Raw genomic sequence first — 21,522 nt, 5'->3', positions numbered from 1 at the left:
GTTCATATTCTGTGAAATTTGCACTGTAGTTATTAAGTTGTTGGTCTTATTTACATGCCCATATATAGTTAAACTGCAGAAATGCTGAAAAGGCAAATGCCTGTGTGTGAAAAGTAGTTTTTGGAAGACATTTCACTTTTCAACCCGGAATAATATCTTGACACTTTCTCTTCTTCCTTTTCCTGTTTTGGCTCAAATTTTGTTTTGCTGCATTAACTGGCCACTGTCAGTAGTGTCTAATTACATATAGCCTGGTATTTAAACCCTCTTGTGTGTTGACTGGCACAGAAAACACCATAGCATTGTACTCACTGTCCAAAGTCCCTAGCATGGAAAGGGTTAGGCCAAGATTACTCCCTCCACTCCTCCCCCACTCACACCCATAGCAACACATTCACTTTACTGCATGCTAGCTACTTTCTATTCTACTCACATAGATGCACACATAGTAATTGGACACTAATGAAACCAGGAATTAGTGTACATCTGAACCTCATGCCAAGTCTGACTTGTGTAGGCTATTTGTGTATGGTACCCTGTACACTGCATGTGGTCAGATAAAAACTTGGTGTGGAATGTAAAGAAAGAGTACTGAATGCTAGTTGAGTTGCCCTTAACATTGCAATGCCAAGTCTCTATCAACCATCCATTGTCATCTAACTTTCAGTCTCACAATAAGGGTAATGTCAGGCAGGGCATTTCTTACCAGATTAAGCGGAGTACAGAATTAGCCAGAGTGTCTTTTGTTCATGTCACAGCTACCACACACTAATTATGCATCTAGATCTATCTGTACCACATTACAGTATATATGCATGATACATAGCTTGATAGCTTGTTTAAAGTTTTATAATAGCCTTCGCAGAAACCCCCAGTTTCTCTTGCAATGGTTTAAAGGAAAAAAAAAACAAACACACAAACCTCAAGAAATTATGTTTCACTGTACCTTGTTGATGACCAACTGCTGTTGATGACCAAGGATAGTGATAATTCGCCATTGATGAATGTATGTCGGACACGTCATATCACCATAAAATGCAACTTGAAATCGCAAATCTTGCATGCAGCCATAAAATCTGTTGCCCTTAAAGGACAAGTTCACCTTCATAAACGTAAGGATTGAGAGAATGCAGCAATGTTAGTAGAACACATCAGTGAAAGTTTGAGGAAAATTGGGCAATCGATGCAAAAGTTATGAATTTAAAACAATTTTGTGTTGGAACCGCTGGATGAGGAGACTACTAAGGCTCATGATGTCATATGAGTACAACAGTACAAAGAAAATGTAAAGAAAATTCAACATATTTTCACTTTTTTCAAATAATAAAAGAGCACTTGACTTGCCTCTTTCTAAAGGCAATGGGAATAATATTACCCATAACATATGTCAGTAACGAGTCAAGGGAATGTGTACTTTTTTCAAAAGATGAAATTTTGTGAAATTCTCCTTATATTTTCCTTATATTGTTGTACGCATGTGACATCATACACTGAAATAGTCTTCTCATCCAGCGGTGACTGCACAAAAACTTCAAAAATTCATAACTTTTGAACGGATTGTCTGATTTTCCTCAAACTTTCAATGATGTGTTCTACTAATATTGCTACATTCTTTCAATCCTTATGTTAATCAAGGTGAACTTGTCCTTTAATGTTGATCATTTAGTCAGTTCATTTTTTTTTTCATGAACAATGCAAAGAAAGCTTTTTCAGTATTCTAGAGAGCTGGCTAGACACCTGTAGTGATTAGTATGCCACTGTATGTAGTTTGGGCAATGTGTCCGTGGTGGTGGTGCAAGTAAACTACAAGGCTTTGTATTTGGCATGTACAGTATTGTAGGGCTACAAATACATACGTCTACTCCTAGTGATGCGGCAAACTGATTATTCACTCCAGCACATTCAACATGTGATTAAAACATAAACCACAGCCCCGTATGGCTCTTGGCACATTACAATTTCTTCAGAATTTATATTTACACATATTTTACAGACTCCCTACGGAAAACAATGAGAAAACGTGAAGCTTGTTCGGAAATTTCTACCTGCTTAAACTGAAATGCCTACCTGATGATCTCGTAAAAATAGCACACATCGAAAAAAAAAAAAAAAAAATCAATTTGTATGTCAATTAAAGGCAGTACCCAATCAAGCACTATGGTCTGATTATGCAGAGACTACTGTACGTACCTCATACACGAAGTTTCTGTGTAGAACACAAACATTCATTGGTGCAGTAATGCAACAGTCTCATCTTGTACACTAAGTATTTTAAGAAGCTATATTCATATATTAAAAAAAATGAAATCTGAGCTGAAGTAAGAATGAACACTTGAACTAGGGACAAAACCATACAAGCAGTTTTGAACAATTTTGAAAAGAAAAAAAAAAATGTTTGAGGTTTTAGTTACCATGACAGAAGACATAAATTCCTTCATGGCTGCTCAACAAGACTTTGTCCCTAGAGGCATTAATTAATTAATTATTTATTTTTTTTTTATGACTGTTGCTTGTCTTGCCAGTAAGTGAATTATGACGGATGTGGTTTGGTGATGCCTTCCATTACTACTCTCCCTTTCATGCAACAGGCATTTCATTGTCAAAGAGTCTATCCTGATATCTTACCCCAATACGTTGTCTTGGTCAGCTTTGGCAAAAAATAAACAAGTAAACAAAAATATGGTGTGATGTGATGTGATGTGTGTCTGTGTTTGTGCAAGTGTACTCTAAGTGTATTCTCACGAGCAGTAACTGTCAGAATCATCTGTCCTACTAATTGCAGTATCACACATACATTTGTAGTGGGATATCTTTCACTCCAGGTTACCATGTACATGTACATCTGCACATATTGTACATGAGGGACAAATCAATGTGGTACATTTCTCCAGCCCTGCAACATATGGCATACATGTTGGCACATTTATTTTGGATTGATCTCCTACATAAATTTGCCTTCGTGTTTGACAATTACTATTTGATTGAAAGCTTGGAAGCTAAAACTTTGTACTGAGGACTGAAATTTTCAAGTGCAGTATCACGAGAAGCAAAATCATCACAATTTTTTCCCCCTCTCCATCAGTACAGTAACACACCCAGCATAAATACTGACAGTGCAAGGACCTGTCCATACATGCATAAAAAAACACTTTCACTGAAATTCCAGACAGACAGAATTGTGCCAATGACTGAACCACTGGCAGAAATATATGTCATTATTCATACTTAGCTTCACTTGTACTAAATCTAAGGTTGTGTAAGTACGACTGTACACGTTAAAAGTAATCTAAACATACAGTACAATCAAATGACTTACATATGTGTAAAATTTTGGGGTATCGACAATCACACTTGATTTATATCCAAGGTTAGACACCTACAGTATATTGTGCTCTTGAAAACATGGACATCATAGTGAATTTTTGACCACCATAACATCTCATACTTCTGAATGCTATGATTTGTACAATGTACTTTCAGTAGACATTCTTATACATGTACAATTGTATAAGTGCACTTGATACAATGTCAATTGTAACAGACAATACACTAGTACATCAAAGCTGTATCATCCATTAGAAGTTATTTAACACATACATGTACACACTTGAACGCTCTCTTTTAAATGATTGTAAGATTTGTGGACTTTCTGTTATTTTTCCATATCAGCATCAATATATGAAATAATGATTTTTATTTTGATGATGCCACAAAGATATCTTTAAGTGGGTAACAACAGGTCCCTGGTTTTTCTTTTCTGTTTGTTTGTTTGTTTGTTTGTTTGTTTGTTGTTGTTGTGGTTCTTTTTTAGGGGGGTCACATTATACTGTATTGCCCTCCCCCATTTTTTTTATCTTTTTTTTTTGTGCTAAATCTTGTGTACTAAAGCAGCACTTTACATGTCTGCAGCTCCATGCATTTTCAGCAAACCAAATAGAAGAGTGCACACTACACAATGAATTGTGTGCTGCTGACACTTTCACTACTTTTTTTATGATACCTGTACGTGAGATTATGGCTCATCATCATGCATTCACACTACAACATACTGTATACTTTGCTTGCTTACAAGTCCTTTCATGACCATTAGTCCTGAATTTACCTTGTGAGACTTGAGGGTCCAAAACAAGTGCAACTGAGGAATGAGACATGCTGTAATTACATGTATGTAACTCTTAATACAGTAGATTATGGCCAAGGTATTTCCTGTCTTGTGAGGTGCAGCACTTAGACAACTCAATACAAATTTGTACACTATATGACACACAACATATTTCACTGGTTGTACATGAACATATTGTATGTGTATAAAAGTTTGCAATATATGGAACTTTTAGACACTTTTTCCACTGGCTAAATTTAGGTTCATTGTTGATTGAGGTTTGTTGTTGTTCTGTGTTGTGTGTGTGTGTGTGTGTGTTGTGTGTGTTTGAATGAATCAAGAATGTGAGAAATTTGATTTTACACCGATCTTGAAAAAAAAAATGGTGAATCATGGTCATCGTTGATTAGAAATTAGCAGAAAGAGAAAGGGGGGACAGAGAGGAGAGAACAGACAGGGGAAGTGGATAAAGAGAAAGAATGGGAAAAGGGGAGAAAAGAAAATCCATGAAAACAAAGACACAACTGCTAACTTACAAGACAAAAATAAGAAATTACATAATACATTTTGGGGATAGAAAGAATCCTTAAAATGAAACAGAAAAGAATATAGGGGAGAAAGAAAGAACTAAACAGATGGGTTCAAAAAGAAGAGAGGAAAGTGTGAAAATAAAAATAAATTGAAAGGAAAGAAAGTGAAAATAAAAATCAATTGAAAGGAAAGAGAGATGGTTTGAAAATTAAAGAAAAGATGAAACTGTTTACAGAGAAGAAAATTGTGTGTGTGCGTGGGTGTGTATGAAAAGGAAAGAAAAAGATACTTATTAATATAAGGATGTGGTAAGAAAAAGATACATTGGAAAGGAAAATAAATGCAGATGGAAAGAAACAGAACAAATAAGAAAATGTCACTGAAAAGGAAATAGAGAAAAGTCGGAAAGAAACTTCTAGGAAGGAAAAAGAAAGATAATGCACTTCAAAAATGAAAGAAGGAAAGAGAAATATACGTAGGGAATATGCACATACCCCTCACACACACACACACACACACAAAAACATCACATTAAGCAACAAACCTCAACCACACTGTAGGCCTATAATAGATCTTCAGCAATAGACTTGAATTGGTGCAAGTTGACAAAAACAGGAAAAATATCATTTTAAAGATACCATAGAAAAACTGGCTGTGATCGTTGTGGGGTTTCTTCGCTTCGTGCAGATCGAATAAAAGACAATTGTTCACTGCTGAAAGAACAAGAACTATTGATTTTGACAAGAAAATTCATCATTTTTAGGATTTAAAGAGATGACATGACCAAAGAAAGACAGTGAGAGGTTTACACATATTATTACTGTGAGCTAAAAAAAGATTAAATTTCATGCCATAAAACTGGAATTTACACACCTGGTGCAAAACAGCACTGCCACTAGCACCCCAAATCTGGAAAGAGTTTCTTGGCCATGGGAATGTCCCCCACTATAAACCCGAACAACTATTACAAAGTGAAAGAGACTGTGTAATTAAGAGTAAATGTACAAAGCGATAAGTACAACTTAACAAGTGAAGTACAAAGATAATGTTTCAAATCCAACTAAAAGACTAACACGACAATGTCGACATTCTACAACTAGACTTCTTCTCAGTTCTACGAGCATGAGACAGAGCAGTGCAGTGCCAGTGTCGACTGTCTGTGTGTCTAGGCGATTGAATGTGTGTGATTCCCATAACAATGCCATCTCTTCAGCCGCCTAATGTTTACTGTCAATTCAATTATTACATGCAAACTTGTTGAGCAAAGGCAAGGGCATATACATGCATCATAAGAGCAGAGAGACGTAACGTTAGATTTAACTGTATTCAGCCCGGCCCAGGCAGCCAGCACCATATTGACAATATGTGTGCATGCAAATGGGGAGCAAGTCTTGCCTTGCAGGCAGCTGCAGGGAGATGTTACTCGTTTACGTAGTCGTACTCGTACGTAGGTTTTCTCTGCTATGTGACTTTTCGTTCGAGCGCTGCACAATATCACGACAGTAGATAGACATTGATAGAGAGAGGTTGAGTCACAACATGCTTTAATTCCAGAATTACTTGCAAATTTCATGCTAAATTATCACACGAGCGGTCGTCTGGAGACATTCTTACCTTCGATATCCATTTGCCGAGCTGGAAATGTATTTTGTTGATGGCCAGACATAGCAAGACGTGGTTTTCTGAGCGACTGGTTACCGATGAGTCCGCACAAGATCCTAATTTTCCCCTCTCGCCTGGGCGTTCCACGTTCCAGAATATTTCGACAAATAAATAGTCATAAAATAATATGCCACAAATTTTCTCCTTATACCATTTTGGAAAATATTACGGCAATTTATTTTAATTAATATTAATGATTTTTAGAGGAGATGGCGCATTTTGGCAGATTAATTTTTAACATAATATAAAACAATAGACTAGGAAAGAGCTGCTAGTGTTTCTGTGTAGGTTAGTGTATGTGTGTAGCATAGGCACAGTACACACAGTCCAAGGTGGATCAATCACGGACTTGACAAGCGGCAAATTTGTACTTTTTAGGTCGTTGTGTGACGTTAAATGTCAGACATGTCCACCACTCCAAATTCAGGGCGTCGAAATCTATACAAGAGGGGATCCCCTTCTACATGGAAAGAAACATACAGAAAGGTTAGTGTGAAACAATTCGATTTGCGAGCAAAACCAAGCAAGGAGCTTACTCCTTATCGGCAGTTACGAACCCTGCCTGCCTGCCATTCATTCTCCGTGTAATGCTCGTTTATAGTCCCATGTATTCAAAGTATTGTTGCTTCGACTAATTTAGTTACTAATAAATTACTTGCCATAATTATAAAATGTACAGTGGGGTTGAATGCGAATGCCGACTTGCCACAGGTGGTCTACAATAACTAAACATAAATTTTACATAATTTGATTTTGACCACCAACAACTTGAGAATGGGTGCCGGGTGCCGCCAGTCCCGCAGTGCACGATGATGGTGCAGTGCAATGCGAGGCAATGGAATGGCAAATGCCAATGCAATGGGTAATGAACACATGACATAGCATTTGATCATGTTGACTGTGCCAAAGTCAAAGAAGGTATGCTGTGGTGCATTTCTGTGGTCCTGTATTCAGTGAGTATTTGTATGAGTTATTTTAGTAAATATTTGCAGAAGCTTAAAGGGAAGGTAAACCCAAAAAACAATGCAATGTGGATTGAGTGAAAGCAGCAACATTAGTATGTAGAACACATCAGTGAAAGTTTGAGGAAAATCAGACAATCGATGCAAAAGTTATGAATTTTTAAAGTTTTGGTGTTGGAACCGCTGGATGAGGAGACTACTAGAGGATATGACGTATGAGTGGACAACAATACAAAGAAAATATAAAGGAAATTCAACAAAAATTCACTTTTCTAGAATTATGAAAGAGCAATGGACCAACCGCTTTCAGAAAGCAGGGGGAATAATTGCTACCCTTAACATATGTCAATATCAAGTTGATGGAATTTGTAATTTTCATGAAAAATGGATTTTTGCAGAATTTTCTTTATATTCTCTTGGTATTGTTATCCACTCATACGTCATAACCTCTAGTAGCCCGACCAGACGCTGTTAATACGCTACGCGAATACAGCGTCTGACCAATGAGCGGGCACCTACAAAGTGGGGAACCACAACACAACTACAAAACTTATGAAAATTCATACGTTCTTTATAAACAATGTACACGTTACCAAACGTTACTCACCTTAAGTGCATGCTTGTATTACAGAAGGTTCGTAAGTCCATTGAGAGCCCTCATGATAAGTCCGTGGAACCAAAAATAATACTTTCTGGCGGATTCCCTAACACCGTCAGGGTTCATCGTTGCAGAATTCAAAATGGCGCCTTGATCTCTGCGGAAATCTTTTGCGTGCGTGCGATGCGCTGCTTGAGTGTTGGTGTAGCAGCACGGTCGACAGCGCGACCTTTTGAAAGGGCATTCAGATCATGTGACGTCCCGGATATTGGAAATGGCCTGGCGTGAAAGACGATGTACCGTTCGTGAACCGTTCACACATGCTGCATATAACCATCATTTTAGGTAAGTTATTAAATCTAAATTTCAATATTCATAGCATAGATATGAAGTCTCATTATCATTTTGTTCGTCAGATGAGTTTGAAGTGACAAAAAAATGATCTAAAGTATCAAAATTCAATCCGATCGCATGCGATCGTTGGACCCTCTTCGTGTTTGGAGCTTCGTTGGTACAGCCCTTTCGCGCTACGTATGTACAGCGGCGACTGGGCTGTGTATAGTTAAACCTCTAGTAGTCTCCTCATCCAGCGGTTCCAACATCAAGACTTTAAAAATTCATAACTTTTGCATCGATTGTGCGATTTTCCTCAAACTTTCACTGATGCGTTCTACTACTACTGCTGCTTTCACTCAGTCGACATTGCTCTTGGGGTTTATCTTCCCTTTAAGCGGTCAGATTCTGGTCAGCTTACATAAACTGTAAAGTGTAAATTAAGTTTAGACTTCTCATGTCATTAAACACATTAGCTAAATCTATTCTTAAGTCTCATGAATGATGTTCAATCAAAGAAAGTTAAGGCCTGGAAAGACTGTAGACAGACAGATAGCTAGTTGTGTATGCTTAGTATAAACTTGTAGACTAAATTTGACCTGATTGAATTGTAATCTGTTGAGATTAATCTTGGAGTTGGAGTCTGTGTTTGACTAATTGATCATTACTGATGATAGCATGGCATATTTTATATTGGCGATTGTTGTGTTTCTAGACTTTACGTGGTTGGTCATTGCTACCGATCTGGGTGTTTACAAGGCACAATGGGCACATCGTCATTGATGATAGCATTTTACAACCCATTAAGAATATTACACTTGTAGGTTCATGTTCTACATATATTCAACTTGACACAGAGATGCTTTGAAAGGTTGAGGGGAAGCCGAGAGAGCCTCTTGCAGAAGTTCCGAGGGTGCCCCACCTCCCCTGCCACACCTCGGGCCTGCAGTCGCATCGGCAACATCAGCAGTCCTGGCTCCTTTGTGCCCCAGCTCATGGAGGAGGAATGGAAGCTGCTTAGGGAGGAGGACCCAACATTTGGGGTATGGAACAGTAACTGAGACTTGATATGCCCTGCCTACAGTGTAGCTGACCAATTGTCCAGGGGCATATTAATGGGGGAAAGTTTGTTGTATTGGGGTATGCTCAGAGCGTCGTACAAGTATGCCTTTTGAAGAATGTTAGTCTGTACACTCTTACTGCACTACAGACTGATTGTACTGGGGTGCTTTTAATGTTGATCGCAGCAATAGCTGGTGGTATGGACATGTAGCAAACTTGGAAGACTTGAGGAATTGGAGCAGTTTTTTGACACTGAGAAGCAACCAGGGGCAAAGAATAACTTAGAATATTAGTATAATGTATGGCAATTTCAATGACCAATACAGATATTAAGTCCTGTACCCAATTTGTATAGATACCACAGATGCACATTGTAGTGTACAATCATAATAGTAGAGCAGATAAGCCGAAGAATTGTGCAAAATTTGACTAAAGCATGAAACTTTCACCATTGTTAGTACATGCTATAAGATTAATTTTAAGATCGGGAGGTAAGTCTGAATTGACCTCTGATGACCTCTAGAGGTCAATGACCTCAAAATCTAAGAAAATTGATATTTTGCGTCATTGGTTAATGATAAACACAGTAATGATGTACTAAAACTTAATATTTGTCACAGTGAAATTGTCTTTATGTTCCACAGAGCCCTGACAGGTTTCTACCCTTGACCTCTGATGACCTCCAGAGGTCAATGACCTCAAAATGTCAGAAAGTTGATATTTTGCATCATTGGTTAATGATAAAACACAGTAATGATGTACTAAAACTTAATTTTTGTCACAGTGAAATTGTCTTTATGTTCCACAGAGCCCTGACAGGTTTCTATCTTTGACCTCTGATGACCTTTAGAGGTCAATGACCTCAAAATGTCAGAAAATTGATATTTTAATGCGTCACTCATAATTGAAACACGATAATTATGTACTAAAAATTAATTTTTGTAAGAGGAATTGCCTCAATGTTCCACTGAGCCTTTCGAGTCAGATTTCTACCTTTGACCTCTGATGACCTCAGATGACCTATGATGAGGCCAATGACCTCAAAATGTCAGAACATTGATATTTGGTGCAATTGGTTGATGACAAACATGATTTAGATGTTATATTCATTTGTATTACAATTGAATTGTTTTCCTATTCCACAGAGCAAGAGAAATTACTCACGTGTCTCTACCTTTGACCTCTGAGGAAGGTGACAGGTCAATGACCTCAAAATATCAGAATATTGATATTCTATGTATAGTCAATGGTCAACTTTGTAATACCCGATGTACAATCATTTATGCTATAATAGAAGAATCTTGTCATTCCATGGAACATTGGTCATTAGCCTGTGCATTATATCCAACTTTGACCTCTCAGGACAATGAGAGGTCACTGAGGTCACACGTGTAGGCTTACCTGTATTGATGTTTGGCTTCATTGGTGTAATCGTAAATGCTTAATCATGTACAAATCACGCACTGATGTTTTGATCAAAGTATGTATGCATATTCCACAGAGCATTGGTTTATAGTAACAGGTCTCTGAAATGTGAGAGGTCAATTACTTCAGAAATAAGCTTAAGTTTCTTGAGTGATGGCAGTGACCTCAAATACAACTGTTATGTTTGGGTTAGTTATGTAGACTAGCAAATATAGGCAAATATGGCCATTATCTCGACACTCGAGGAAAACAAGGCCCACGAGACTGATATACAGAGTGTTTAATCTATTCAGTGTAAGTCTCATAGATCTTTTCCCCCATTTGTCGGACTCATTATGGGACTGGTTTGCCTAAGTGTCAAGCTCATGGGCAATATTTGCATAGTTTCCAGCTGGTGGGCCTGTATTGGCCAGTGTGAAGCTGGTGGGTTGTTACAGTATGACTGCGATGAATGACTCATGGTCCTGGAGTATACAGTCCACAGCTGCGACATCATGGACCATCTTGAAAACTTCAACATACTGTGAGGCCCAACATGCATTCCACATGAAGCAATCCTGTGTATTGCAACTAGCTATTGCCATCCGAGACCTACCCAGGGAACAGATAAGCATTCACGGCAAACCATGGAGAAAGCGGATTGTGCAAAATATTTTGGAGTTCCAATAGGAGGCTCAGCTGGAATCAAATTGCCACAGCAGCTTAAAAAGGTTATACTTCAACCAAAGACTCTCTCCAGACGAAGATACGAGTATCATAAAGTTCAGGTGTTTTGCTACTCCATGCCGCTCAGGACTGTCCTGGAATATGCATGCATCATCTGGGATCCATTCACCCAGGTGAAACATCATGAAGTTTGGAATGATCCAGAGAAGATATGCACTCTTTAGCTGCAATGACCATCATATGCAAAACAAGCAGTGTTACAGCCACACTTGAAAAACAAAACAAAGCAAAATAAAACAAAACTACAATGGCAATCCCTGTAATAAAGTACAGCTCAGGCAAATTCAGCGATGATGTTCTGCATCAAGAACCCCACAATATTCACTCCGCACTCTGCATTCTTCAAAAAGGGCAAATGACCAAAAATGTCAGGCATCATTTGCAAGAACACAAAGTAGGCCTACTCCCAAAAAAGGTGGCGGCAACTCTCGGCCACTGTCTCTTGTATCTCTTTGAAACACTTCAGGAGAGAGATACTCAATATTCAGCTCTGTTATTAAAGATACATATGTCTCTCTTTTTGTTTTTGCATATTTGTTTGTTGTTTTTTGCTTCATATAGCTCTTTGGATACCTTCTTTAACCAATTAAGAAAAGGCTCCATGGCAGAATATTACAAGATTACACAGTATAATGAAGAAGAAGAAGAAGAAGAAGAAGAAGAAGGAGAATAGGAAACGAGATTTGCTGTCAATGATGCAGGGCCAATACCAATCAGTTCCATGGCAGATCTTAGTCGGCACTGCAAAGGTTTGGATGTCTCTCTCTGTTGACAAAGGATATTCTAAAGCTCCAAGTAAGTCCATGGGGTGGTTTACATTGTCTGGGCATAGAGGGTTGGGTTGGGTATATGAGGATATGATGCTTTGTTATAACAATTAGGTCTGAGATATCTATTTTTTATGTTTGTTTTGACCATCCCGCATGGATCTCCAACGAAAAGGAATGATAATGTGTTAGACCCAGCCGCCACCGTGTTTTTTCAATAGATTTTTATATTACAGTGTAGTTGAGAAAAAAGTAACCGCTCATTGTCCTAGATGGAAGTCAAAATTGAACTGTGTGTGGAATACTCTGCATACAATTTTGGACACACACACACACACACACACACACACACACAAAATGCATTTTTTTAAATATAATTATTATTTCATAAGCAGCTGGCCATTACAAACCAATGAGACCAGACATCAATATTCTTACATTTTGATGCATATCTTTCAATATCCTCCAGGGGTCAGAGGATCATCGCTAATGTTCATGTGAAATGAGTACACGCCTTTTGAATTGCTCACTTTTATTGCTATAGAAATACACAATATGTGCATCATGTCAATCATTAAATATTGTATCAGTTTCATTTTCAGTCTTGGATTATTTTTTCTATGTACAAATAAAATCATGGCAAAGTAAACAACTTTCACATCAAAATATAAACGAGAATACTAAAAAAGAAATAGATGTAATAACGTGCAAGGCAAATACCAGGCCTACATCATCTTAAGGTATACAGGTGAAGGAAATCACCTTATTGATAAACAATTAACTTGACTGGGATAGCGACCCGTGCACTGAACAATATTGTTTCTTAAAACTCTCTCTTCTTTTCAACAAGTGGAATAAAACACATGCACATACCGGGGCATCAGTTTGGAGGAGGGGTGGGGTGGTGGCAGGGATAGTTGACCCCCACCCCATTAAATTCTGAGATGTGGACTGTGTTTTGTTGTTGTTAGTTTTTGTTGTTTTTTGTTTTTTGCTTTTTAGACAGAAAACTGCCCAAGTTTTTCACTTTAAGTGTGCATCGGATTGTTAAGATTTAATTCTGAAATGCAGAATCTCCCTTCTGTGAGAGGGGATATCTCCTTTCGATAGACTCCTTCCCCCTGCTTGGTTCCTTCCACAGATATAACATACTTTGGGGAATGATAATTTCCCTTATTCTCATGAAAAATGTTTTTAAGAGATATTTTTATTTGAATTCCAAAGATGAAAAGGCTTTCCTATATATGCACGATTGTTCATTTTGGAGGGCAAGAGGCATTTGCCCCGCCTCCCGAGAAAATATGGGAGGGGGAATGGTGGGGACATAAAACTTTGCCTGCAAGTATTTCCTGAGATTGAGATTTTTTTTTCTTCACTTTTTTTGACAGAAAATGAATTGTCACTGAACATTTCAGCTATAGTATGCACCAGATTAAAAGGCAGAATCTCCTTTGCATACCCCCTCCCCCACACTATCTTTCGTTATGTCCCCTTCCATATACGCTCAGTGCTTTTGTCCCATTTTTTGTTCTATATCATCACAAAGTATGTACTAGATCTTTAATTTCAGTTCCGACATATTAAAGAAAATCCCTCTTGTTGGAGGGGGTAGTGTATCTTTCAATTAACGATCCCTCCTCGGTTTCTACCCTTAGATTTGGTACACTCCTTTTACTGATAATTTCCCAAATATTCCATCATAAATGTGTATACTAGATTTTTTTTTTTTTTACATTTCTATTCTTACTGCAAAGGCTCCCTCGCATGGGAAGGATTGGGGGACAGCCCCTTTCATACCCTCCTCTCGCTGTATCAACCTCTCCTCCATGCATTGATTATGGCTACACATTTGGGTATGGACTTTTTTTTTTCAAAATGGTAGTTCAACCAAGAGTGGCACGAGATCATTGAATTGCAAACAAAAGAATGCAAAAGCTCCATAATGTGGGAGGGGGATACCTCCACCCACATCCTTCTGTCGATTGGTCTTCCTCCATAGATGGCTGACTTACTACACCTTTTTGATAGAATTTCGAGGTATTCCTTCAAAAGTGCCTGTGTGCCAGGTCGTTGAATCTCATTTCTCAAAATACAAGAGCTCTGTCGAATGGGAGTGGAATACCCTACCCTCGCCAACGCTGCGCTTGCTGGGTTCCCATCCATATAGACTTGGTACACCTTGGTGATCCATAATTTTCCAAATATTCCCCAAAACGTATGCATCAGATTCTTAAAAAAAAAAAAAAAAAAAAACTTCGTCTTTGGGAGGAGGGTAGGTGAGATGCGCCCACACCCCATCAACTTCCGTATAAGTGATGACGCACACATTAAACAAGAGCTACACTGAATCACTGATTTCAGGTCTAAACCTGCAAAAATCCAATCCCCCACCCACATCCTCCCCCTCCCCCTCCGCTTCATTCCTTTGCACCATGAACTTATGCTTTTACATATTTTCCAAGTTCCCCCCCCCCCCACGTGAAAACAGATCGACATCCCTTGCTCTGTGCACATACCCGACTTAGATAATTACCTGAAAAGTTCTGCGGAATGAGTAGCCACTTTTTTGGTAACAGAAATGCATGGTTTGTAAGCCCTACATTATAAACAATTATTAACTATTAACTATCGCAATATCAATATTAACATCCTCACATTTCATTCGAGGTATTTGACCTTGTGTGATTTGCATAGGTGAACGGTAATGGCTCGTTAATAAACAGGGCCTATGAGTGCTCTCTAAAACATCATCATGTTTACCATTGATGATTCCAAACTATTCTGATACTTTGAGGTCATTGACCTCTCGAGATCATCAGAGGTCAAAGGCAGAAACTCGTCTGTGTGCCTTGGAATATGAAGACGATGTCATTGTACACAGATAGCTTGTTTTGTACATCTTTACCATGTTTGACCTTTCACCAATGATGTCATACTTCAATATTCTGATATTCTGAGGTCATTGACCTCTCAAGGTCATCAGAGGTCAAAGGTAGAAACCTGTCTGCTCTTTAGAATATGAAGACAATTTCATTGTAAGACAGATATGCTTGTTTTGTACATCTTAACAATGGTTACCATTAACCAATGACATCACAGATCAATATAATATTTTGAGGTCATTGACCTCCAAAGGTCATCAGAGGTCAAAGATTAAAACCTGTCAATGCTCTGTGGAATCAGAAAATGGTTTCCCTGAAGTATAGATGCCTGTTTAGTGAATCATAACCACATATATCATTCACAAATGTCTAAAAACATCGATATTTTGATATTTAAATTCATTGACCTCTGGAGGTCATCAGAGGTCAAAGGTAAAAACCTGTCAGTGCTCTGTTGAATCTGGAAATGATTTCTCTGTGGTATAAATGCATGTTTAGTGCAACATAACCACATATATCATTTGCAAATGTCTAAAAACATCGATTTTCTGATATCTAAAGTACATTGACCTCTGGAGGTCATCAGAGGTCAAATCAGACTTACCTCCCGATCTTAAAATAAATCTTATGGTATGTACTAACACTGGTGAAAGTTTCATGCTTTAGTCAAATTTTGCACAATTCACGTGATTTTGAAAGCTTATCTGCTCTACTATAATTTCTGAAGAAATTATATCTTTATTTCTCTATACAATTGCATTACCTTTGCTGTGTACATCCCTTTCATTTAATATAGTGCAATTTTGCTTGGTTGTGAAATGAGAAGAACACAAGAACCCATGTGTACTGCTTTCTTCCAAGTTTGAAGTTGTACTTCACAATTTGTAGATGTACTGTTTGCAAAGGAAAGGAAAAATGGCCATTTCTTTTATGGCTTTGGACTGATGACCTTTTGGTCACATGACAAGCATTTCCAGAAAGCTAGAATGATTTTCACAAACATTTTCTGTTGCAGATGATTGAGGGTGAGATTGATCTAATGGAAGCGCTGCAAGAAGATTTGATGAAAGAAGGTGAGACATGTTCAACTAATGCCAGCCTGGCTGTTCAGATAATGGGCTCATTTCTCCATGGTCATTTTCATGCTTTGACAGTTATGTAACTTACCCTTGCACTGTGTTCTTCGTATTACAATTTTTAGAATGTCATCTCAGAGCTGAATGCCATGAAAAGGAGTCAAACTTTAGAATAGTTGAAGTTAAAGTACAACTGTAACAGAACACAGAAATTGAAGAGATTAGGGAAAATAGTAACATTCTTTCAAACTTGACACTTATTTGTGGAATACCAGCAAAGTTGTTTTATTCATTTACTACTCCAGACCTTGACAGTCGTGTCATCCAATACACTAGACAACTCTCCATTCCAGTTTACAGAGGCCATGCATACTCTACCTCTGCTTTTAGCTCTCTTGCACTTCATTTTGTAATATCTTGAATGCCAGATTGTGAGAAAGTGTGTATCAGCTGTGTAACTTTACCCAAATTCTAATGTGTACCATGACATAAACCCCAGAAAGTATTAGGACGGGAGAATGAGGACTGGGTTGGACAAACTCAAAATCCATGAGACAAAAGAGTAGGAAGGTAGTACATTCTGTCTTGACCTCTCTGCAGAACAAAACATCCTTGCTGAGTATGAGGCAAGCTTGAGACTGGAGGAGGCCCAGTTCCAAGCTGCTGTCAGCCACTTCCACTCTGATGCTGTCATGTGTCCAGTCTGCAAGAGGTAAGCTGTCTTACCCCCCCCCCTCCCCCCCCCCCCAAAAAAAAGTATACAATGCCTATTGATACTCATATTTGTTTTCCTTTTACATATTAAAGGTGAAAAAAATGAACAATTCAACTAACAAACGGAAGTACTAGTTACGTGATGTGACTTATAAGTCGCAAAAGCAATAAGTACTTGTAACTCTGAATAGCTCAAATGTCAATCAATTATTTGATATGGTTTCCTATTTGGTTATGCAGTATGTAGTATGCTGTACATAACTGTCTTCAGAGATGTGCAAGAATATATATGTCTAGGAAACAATAGTGAGCAGACTCAAAATTGAAATGTTTATATATTGAAAATAGGACAGTAGTGGCAATATCACATACATTACAAATGATAAGTACCACACTAGTGACCAAGAGATACATGTTGCCAGGACACTGATAATAGTGACCTTGCAACACAAATTCTAAGATCTTGCAGCCTCCCGTGTTGGACAATGAAAACAGCTGTCCTGTGCATGTGCACAACATTATTTTTTGCCTTATTAGCGTTGTCTTAGTCTTTGCATCGCAGACCTGAAACTCACTATTATTACAACACAGGATTTGAAGATACCACTACTAGTATTCTACTCGCTGACTTGTAAAATTCTTTGACTCTAAACCTGTATTCTCCACGTATTGTTAACACTAGACAAGACAGTGAGTGTAATTCATAGCTCAACCTTATTTGACAGGTCTCTGTTCTTAAAGGACAAGTTCACCTTCATTAACATAAGGATTGAGAGAATGTAGCCATATTAGTAGAACACATCATTGAAAGTTTGAGGAAAATCAGACAATCCGTTCAAAAGTTATAGATTTTTGAAGTTTTTGAGCAGTAACCGCTGGATGAGAAGACTACTGCAGTGTATGATGTCACATGCGTACAACAATATAAGGAAGACATAAAGAGAATTTCACAAAATTTCATCTTTTGAAGAAAGTACACATTCCCTTGACTCATTACTGACATATGTTATGGATAATATTATTCCCATTGCCTTTAGAAAGAGGCAAGTCAAGTGCTCTTTTATTATGCAAAAAAAGTGAAAATATGTTGAATTTTCTTTACATTTTCTTTATACTGTTGTACTCATATGACATCACAAGCCTTAGTAGTCTCCTCATCCAGTGGTTCCAACTTAAAAATTTTAAAAATTCATAACTTTTGCAACGATTGTCCAATTTTCCTCAAACTTTTACTGATGTGTTCTACTGATATTGCTGCATTCTCTCAATCCTTATGTTTTTGAAGGTGAACTTGTCCTTTAATAAAGCAAAGGACTATTCGTATGTGTTGTCTGTCACTTCAGCTTCTTTCTGGTAATATGCATACACATTATTTACCAGTAAATTTACAAGACATTTCATTCTCTTATCTTTCTTTCATAGGAATGAACTACTGTTGAATCAAGGGATCGTGTTTTGTGTGTGTGGGTTGAGAATAGATACAGAGGTAAGATATACAATGGTGTGAAATGTTATGCAGAAATTTGTGGACATTGATAGAATATTACATTTATTTCACACTAGTTACAGGGTGCTACATTATTATTTTTTTTTTTTTTTTTTTTTGGCCACTTGCCTGGTCAAGCAAGCAGATTTTCAAATCGTTGCAGAACACTTGCCTGAAAATGAATTTTACTCGACCCCCAAAAAAAGTCCAAAATAAAAAAGATGATAGAGAAAATTATGGGTAAGTCAAGGGCTCAGTAAAACACAATCACAATGGTTTGCACGCTTAAATACATTCGAGTAACAAATGATCAAGTGCTGGCATTGCAAGGCATTGGGGCTTTTTCATGTAAAAGTTGGAAAGTTGCTGTAATGAAATCTTTAGTGTGTTTCATCACTTAACAGTTATGTAATTATCTTTGGGCTTCTGTATGGTTGACTTTGTGAGTTTGCAGCGGGAGTACACATGTAAGTGTAAAGATGTGGGTTCAAAACTTTTTTGCTGCCCAGTTTGATCAAGCATTTTTCTCATTGTTCCAAAATACTTGACTTTGATTTTCGCCTGCCCCGGACAATTGGGCAAGCACTTTTGTAACACCTTTTAGTAACATTTAACCCTCATCCTATACTCCTATAATGAAATAAGGAAATTTATTATATGTATTGTGAGATTTGCAGTGTGCAGAGAAATGAAACCCAGATAATGAGATGACTGTCATAACTATTACAGAATTTTCTAATAAGACAGGAGAGAAGGAACAGACCATATGTTTGTGTGCACATATGTATGTATGTATGTATGTATGTATTATGTATGTATGTATACTACTACATACACATACACACATACATACACATACACATACCATACACATACACATACACATACACATACACATACACATACACATACACATACACATACACTGTATAAATTTATATTTATGCCCTGAACGCCTCTTTTCTCTATTGAAGCACAGTAACTACTACAGTTAGATTAGACATTATTCCTGTACAAACATGTGAGCATGATGTTTTCACACTGTTGTCATTTTATGTCACTTTGACTTTCAGCATTTCATGAAAATAATTTTACATGTCACTCTAATTTTTTTTTTTTTTTTTGGTATACCTTGTTTTATTATCTCTGCAGCAAGACTGTTTATCTCTGAAAAACATTCAAGAGACGCTTGAGATCGGCGTTGCTGAGCACAGTGCATCCTGTACCTCAGAGCCAGGCTTTGCCATCACAGATCTGGGTGGAACACACAACCTTGTCATGTCATGTAAAGTAAGTATAGGTGCTTTCAGTTATAATTATGATAAGAATTATGATGAAATAATGATAGTAATAATGATAATGATGATTACAATACTTAAAGTATAGTAGTAGTAGTAGTAGTAGTAGTAGTAGTAGTAGTAGTAGTAGTAGTAGTAGTAGTAGTAGTAGTGATAATAATAATAATGATAATAACAATAACAACAATAATGATGATGATATAATCACACATCAGTATTGATTGTTATAAGAATAATGATGTGATGCTATTAATGATAATGCATTCATTATCATATTCATAACTTAGTTTTTCTTTATTCATATATTTGGCATGATTGCATGCAAATACAAGGAATAGAGAAAACAGCAATTTGCAAAACTGCAGAATCAAGTTTTTGACTCTTTCACGAAATCATGGGGGTGTTTTTTTTTATGTTTTGAAATCTTCAGCACGTGGTATTTGCAATATTGTGTCACAGATCTATGATAGTTTGGAACAATTTTGTCTCGTACATAATGAAGTAGCTGCTTGTTAAAAACATTGCCCAGTTGATGTTTATTTTATTTTAAAAGAAATGTTGCATGCAAAAAATGGATATAATATATAATCAAAGTGATGTAAAGGTATAAAGGTACACCTTTTACTGTGAGAGCAGTCAAAAGTTTTCAGGACAACCTCTTCCTTTTTTCAGGGGGGGGGGGGGGATAGGCTACTGCGGTTGGGAAGGCGGTTCTTCCTTGAATATCATCAGAAGATTGCATTCATTTAGAGCCTGGCCTGCCACAACATCCTTATTTTCGGGGGAAAAAAAAAAATCTTGCAGATGGAAATGAAGCACCAGAGGGTTTGACATGTAAAACAAATGTTGCAAAATACACACAGAGCTCTACAAATGCACAAATACCCTCTTCCTCACTTGGTGTTCTATTCCCTCCTGCTATTAAGCATGCACCCTTTTTAATTCAAGGATATGCACAATATTGCTTCTTCATATTTTCCAGTGTGCATTCTCTTTTCCTTTGTTTTGTTTTGTTTTGTTTTTTTCCGGTATGAAAAGGACAGGATTTAATGTCTCCTCGTTTCATCTTTGCAGGAATGTGGCTTCCTTCACATTGTGATATGACCCTGCAGCTTGCAGCCACACAACACCATGGAATAGACAGAGGCAGAGAGAGAGATAAACAGTGGAAAGGTGAATAGATAGAGAGAAATAGAAAAAGAAATATTATAGATTTAGATGGAGAGATTTAAAGAGAGAGAAAAAGAATATTGGAAAGGTGAATAGATAGAGATAGAAAGAAAAGAAAACATAACATATAGATTGAGGGAGGGAGAGAGAGAGAGAGAGAGAGATACATTTAGTGTGAGAGGGAGAGCTAAGATATAAGTTGTTCATCTTTTCATGAAGCAGCTGATGACTATCAACTGTTCTGCATCAGATACTAACTACATCATGCCAAGAAATAATTTTGTAGAGTAAGAACAAAGAGTAGATACTATTAAAGCAAAGACAGAGTAGATATAAGGAAAGGCATTGCTGGCAATGTACCATGTAAATCTTTGTAGAATACACATTTCTTGTCACAGTGAAAAGATGAAAGGAAAAAAAAAAGAATATTTGCATCTTTGTTACTAAGAGGACAAGATTCATTGAAGATTGTAGCCCTCCTATGCAACCTTCCAAAGTGCAGGGTGGTCCACGACGGGTTTCAAATTCTTGTGCAACATTCTCTAAAGCCAGCAACTTGTTGTGCAACATCCTAAACAATTTGCAACAAGCTCAAAATAAGATGTATTCACACATGTGAATAACATGTGCAAAACATAAGAAACATCAAACTATCTGGTACAATGTATACTGAGATATTTGTGTGCAAAACATGAGAGAGAACATTGAATGTGAAGCAGCAAAAAGAG

General features: G+C 37.4%; 1 protein-coding gene across 1 annotated transcript; it reads left to right on the top strand.

The window, feature by feature from the left end:
• Nucleotides 1-6,662: 6,662 nt before the first annotated feature.
• Nucleotides 6,663-20,769, top strand: LOC140226783 (RPA-interacting protein B-like). The gene is made up of 7 exons (XM_072307209.1): nucleotides 6,663-6,781; nucleotides 9,046-9,231; nucleotides 16,066-16,123; nucleotides 16,727-16,838; nucleotides 18,263-18,326; nucleotides 19,479-19,616; nucleotides 20,699-20,769. The coding sequence occupies exons 1-7, from the start codon at nucleotides 6,692-6,694 to the stop codon at nucleotides 20,726-20,728; spliced, it is 678 nt and encodes a 225-aa protein (XP_072163310.1). The 5' UTR covers nucleotides 6,663-6,691; the 3' UTR covers nucleotides 20,729-20,769.
• Nucleotides 20,770-21,522: the final 753 nt, after the last annotated feature.

The sequence above is a fragment of the Diadema setosum genome, chromosome 4, assembly GCF_964275005.1.
Source record: "Diadema setosum chromosome 4, eeDiaSeto1, whole genome shotgun sequence".
Classification (NCBI taxonomy): domain Eukaryota; kingdom Metazoa; phylum Echinodermata; class Echinoidea; order Diadematoida; family Diadematidae; genus Diadema; species Diadema setosum.
The sequence above is the reverse complement of the archived record's forward strand: the minus strand, read 5'-3'. Positions and strand labels throughout refer to the sequence as shown.

Excerpts from the sequence above, each read along its gene's own strand:
- LOC140226783 (XM_072307209.1), top strand. The coding sequence starts at position 6,692 with ATGTCAGACATGTCCACCACTCCAAATTCAGGGCGTCGAAATCTATAC. Across the intron at positions 9,232-16,065 it reads AGGAGGACCCAACATTTGGG|ATGATTGAGGGTGAGATTGA; the intron begins GTATGGAACAGT and ends TTTCTGTTGCAG. Across the intron at positions 19,617-20,698 it reads ACCTTGTCATGTCATGTAAA|GAATGTGGCTTCCTTCACAT; the intron begins GTAAGTATAGGT and ends TCATCTTTGCAG.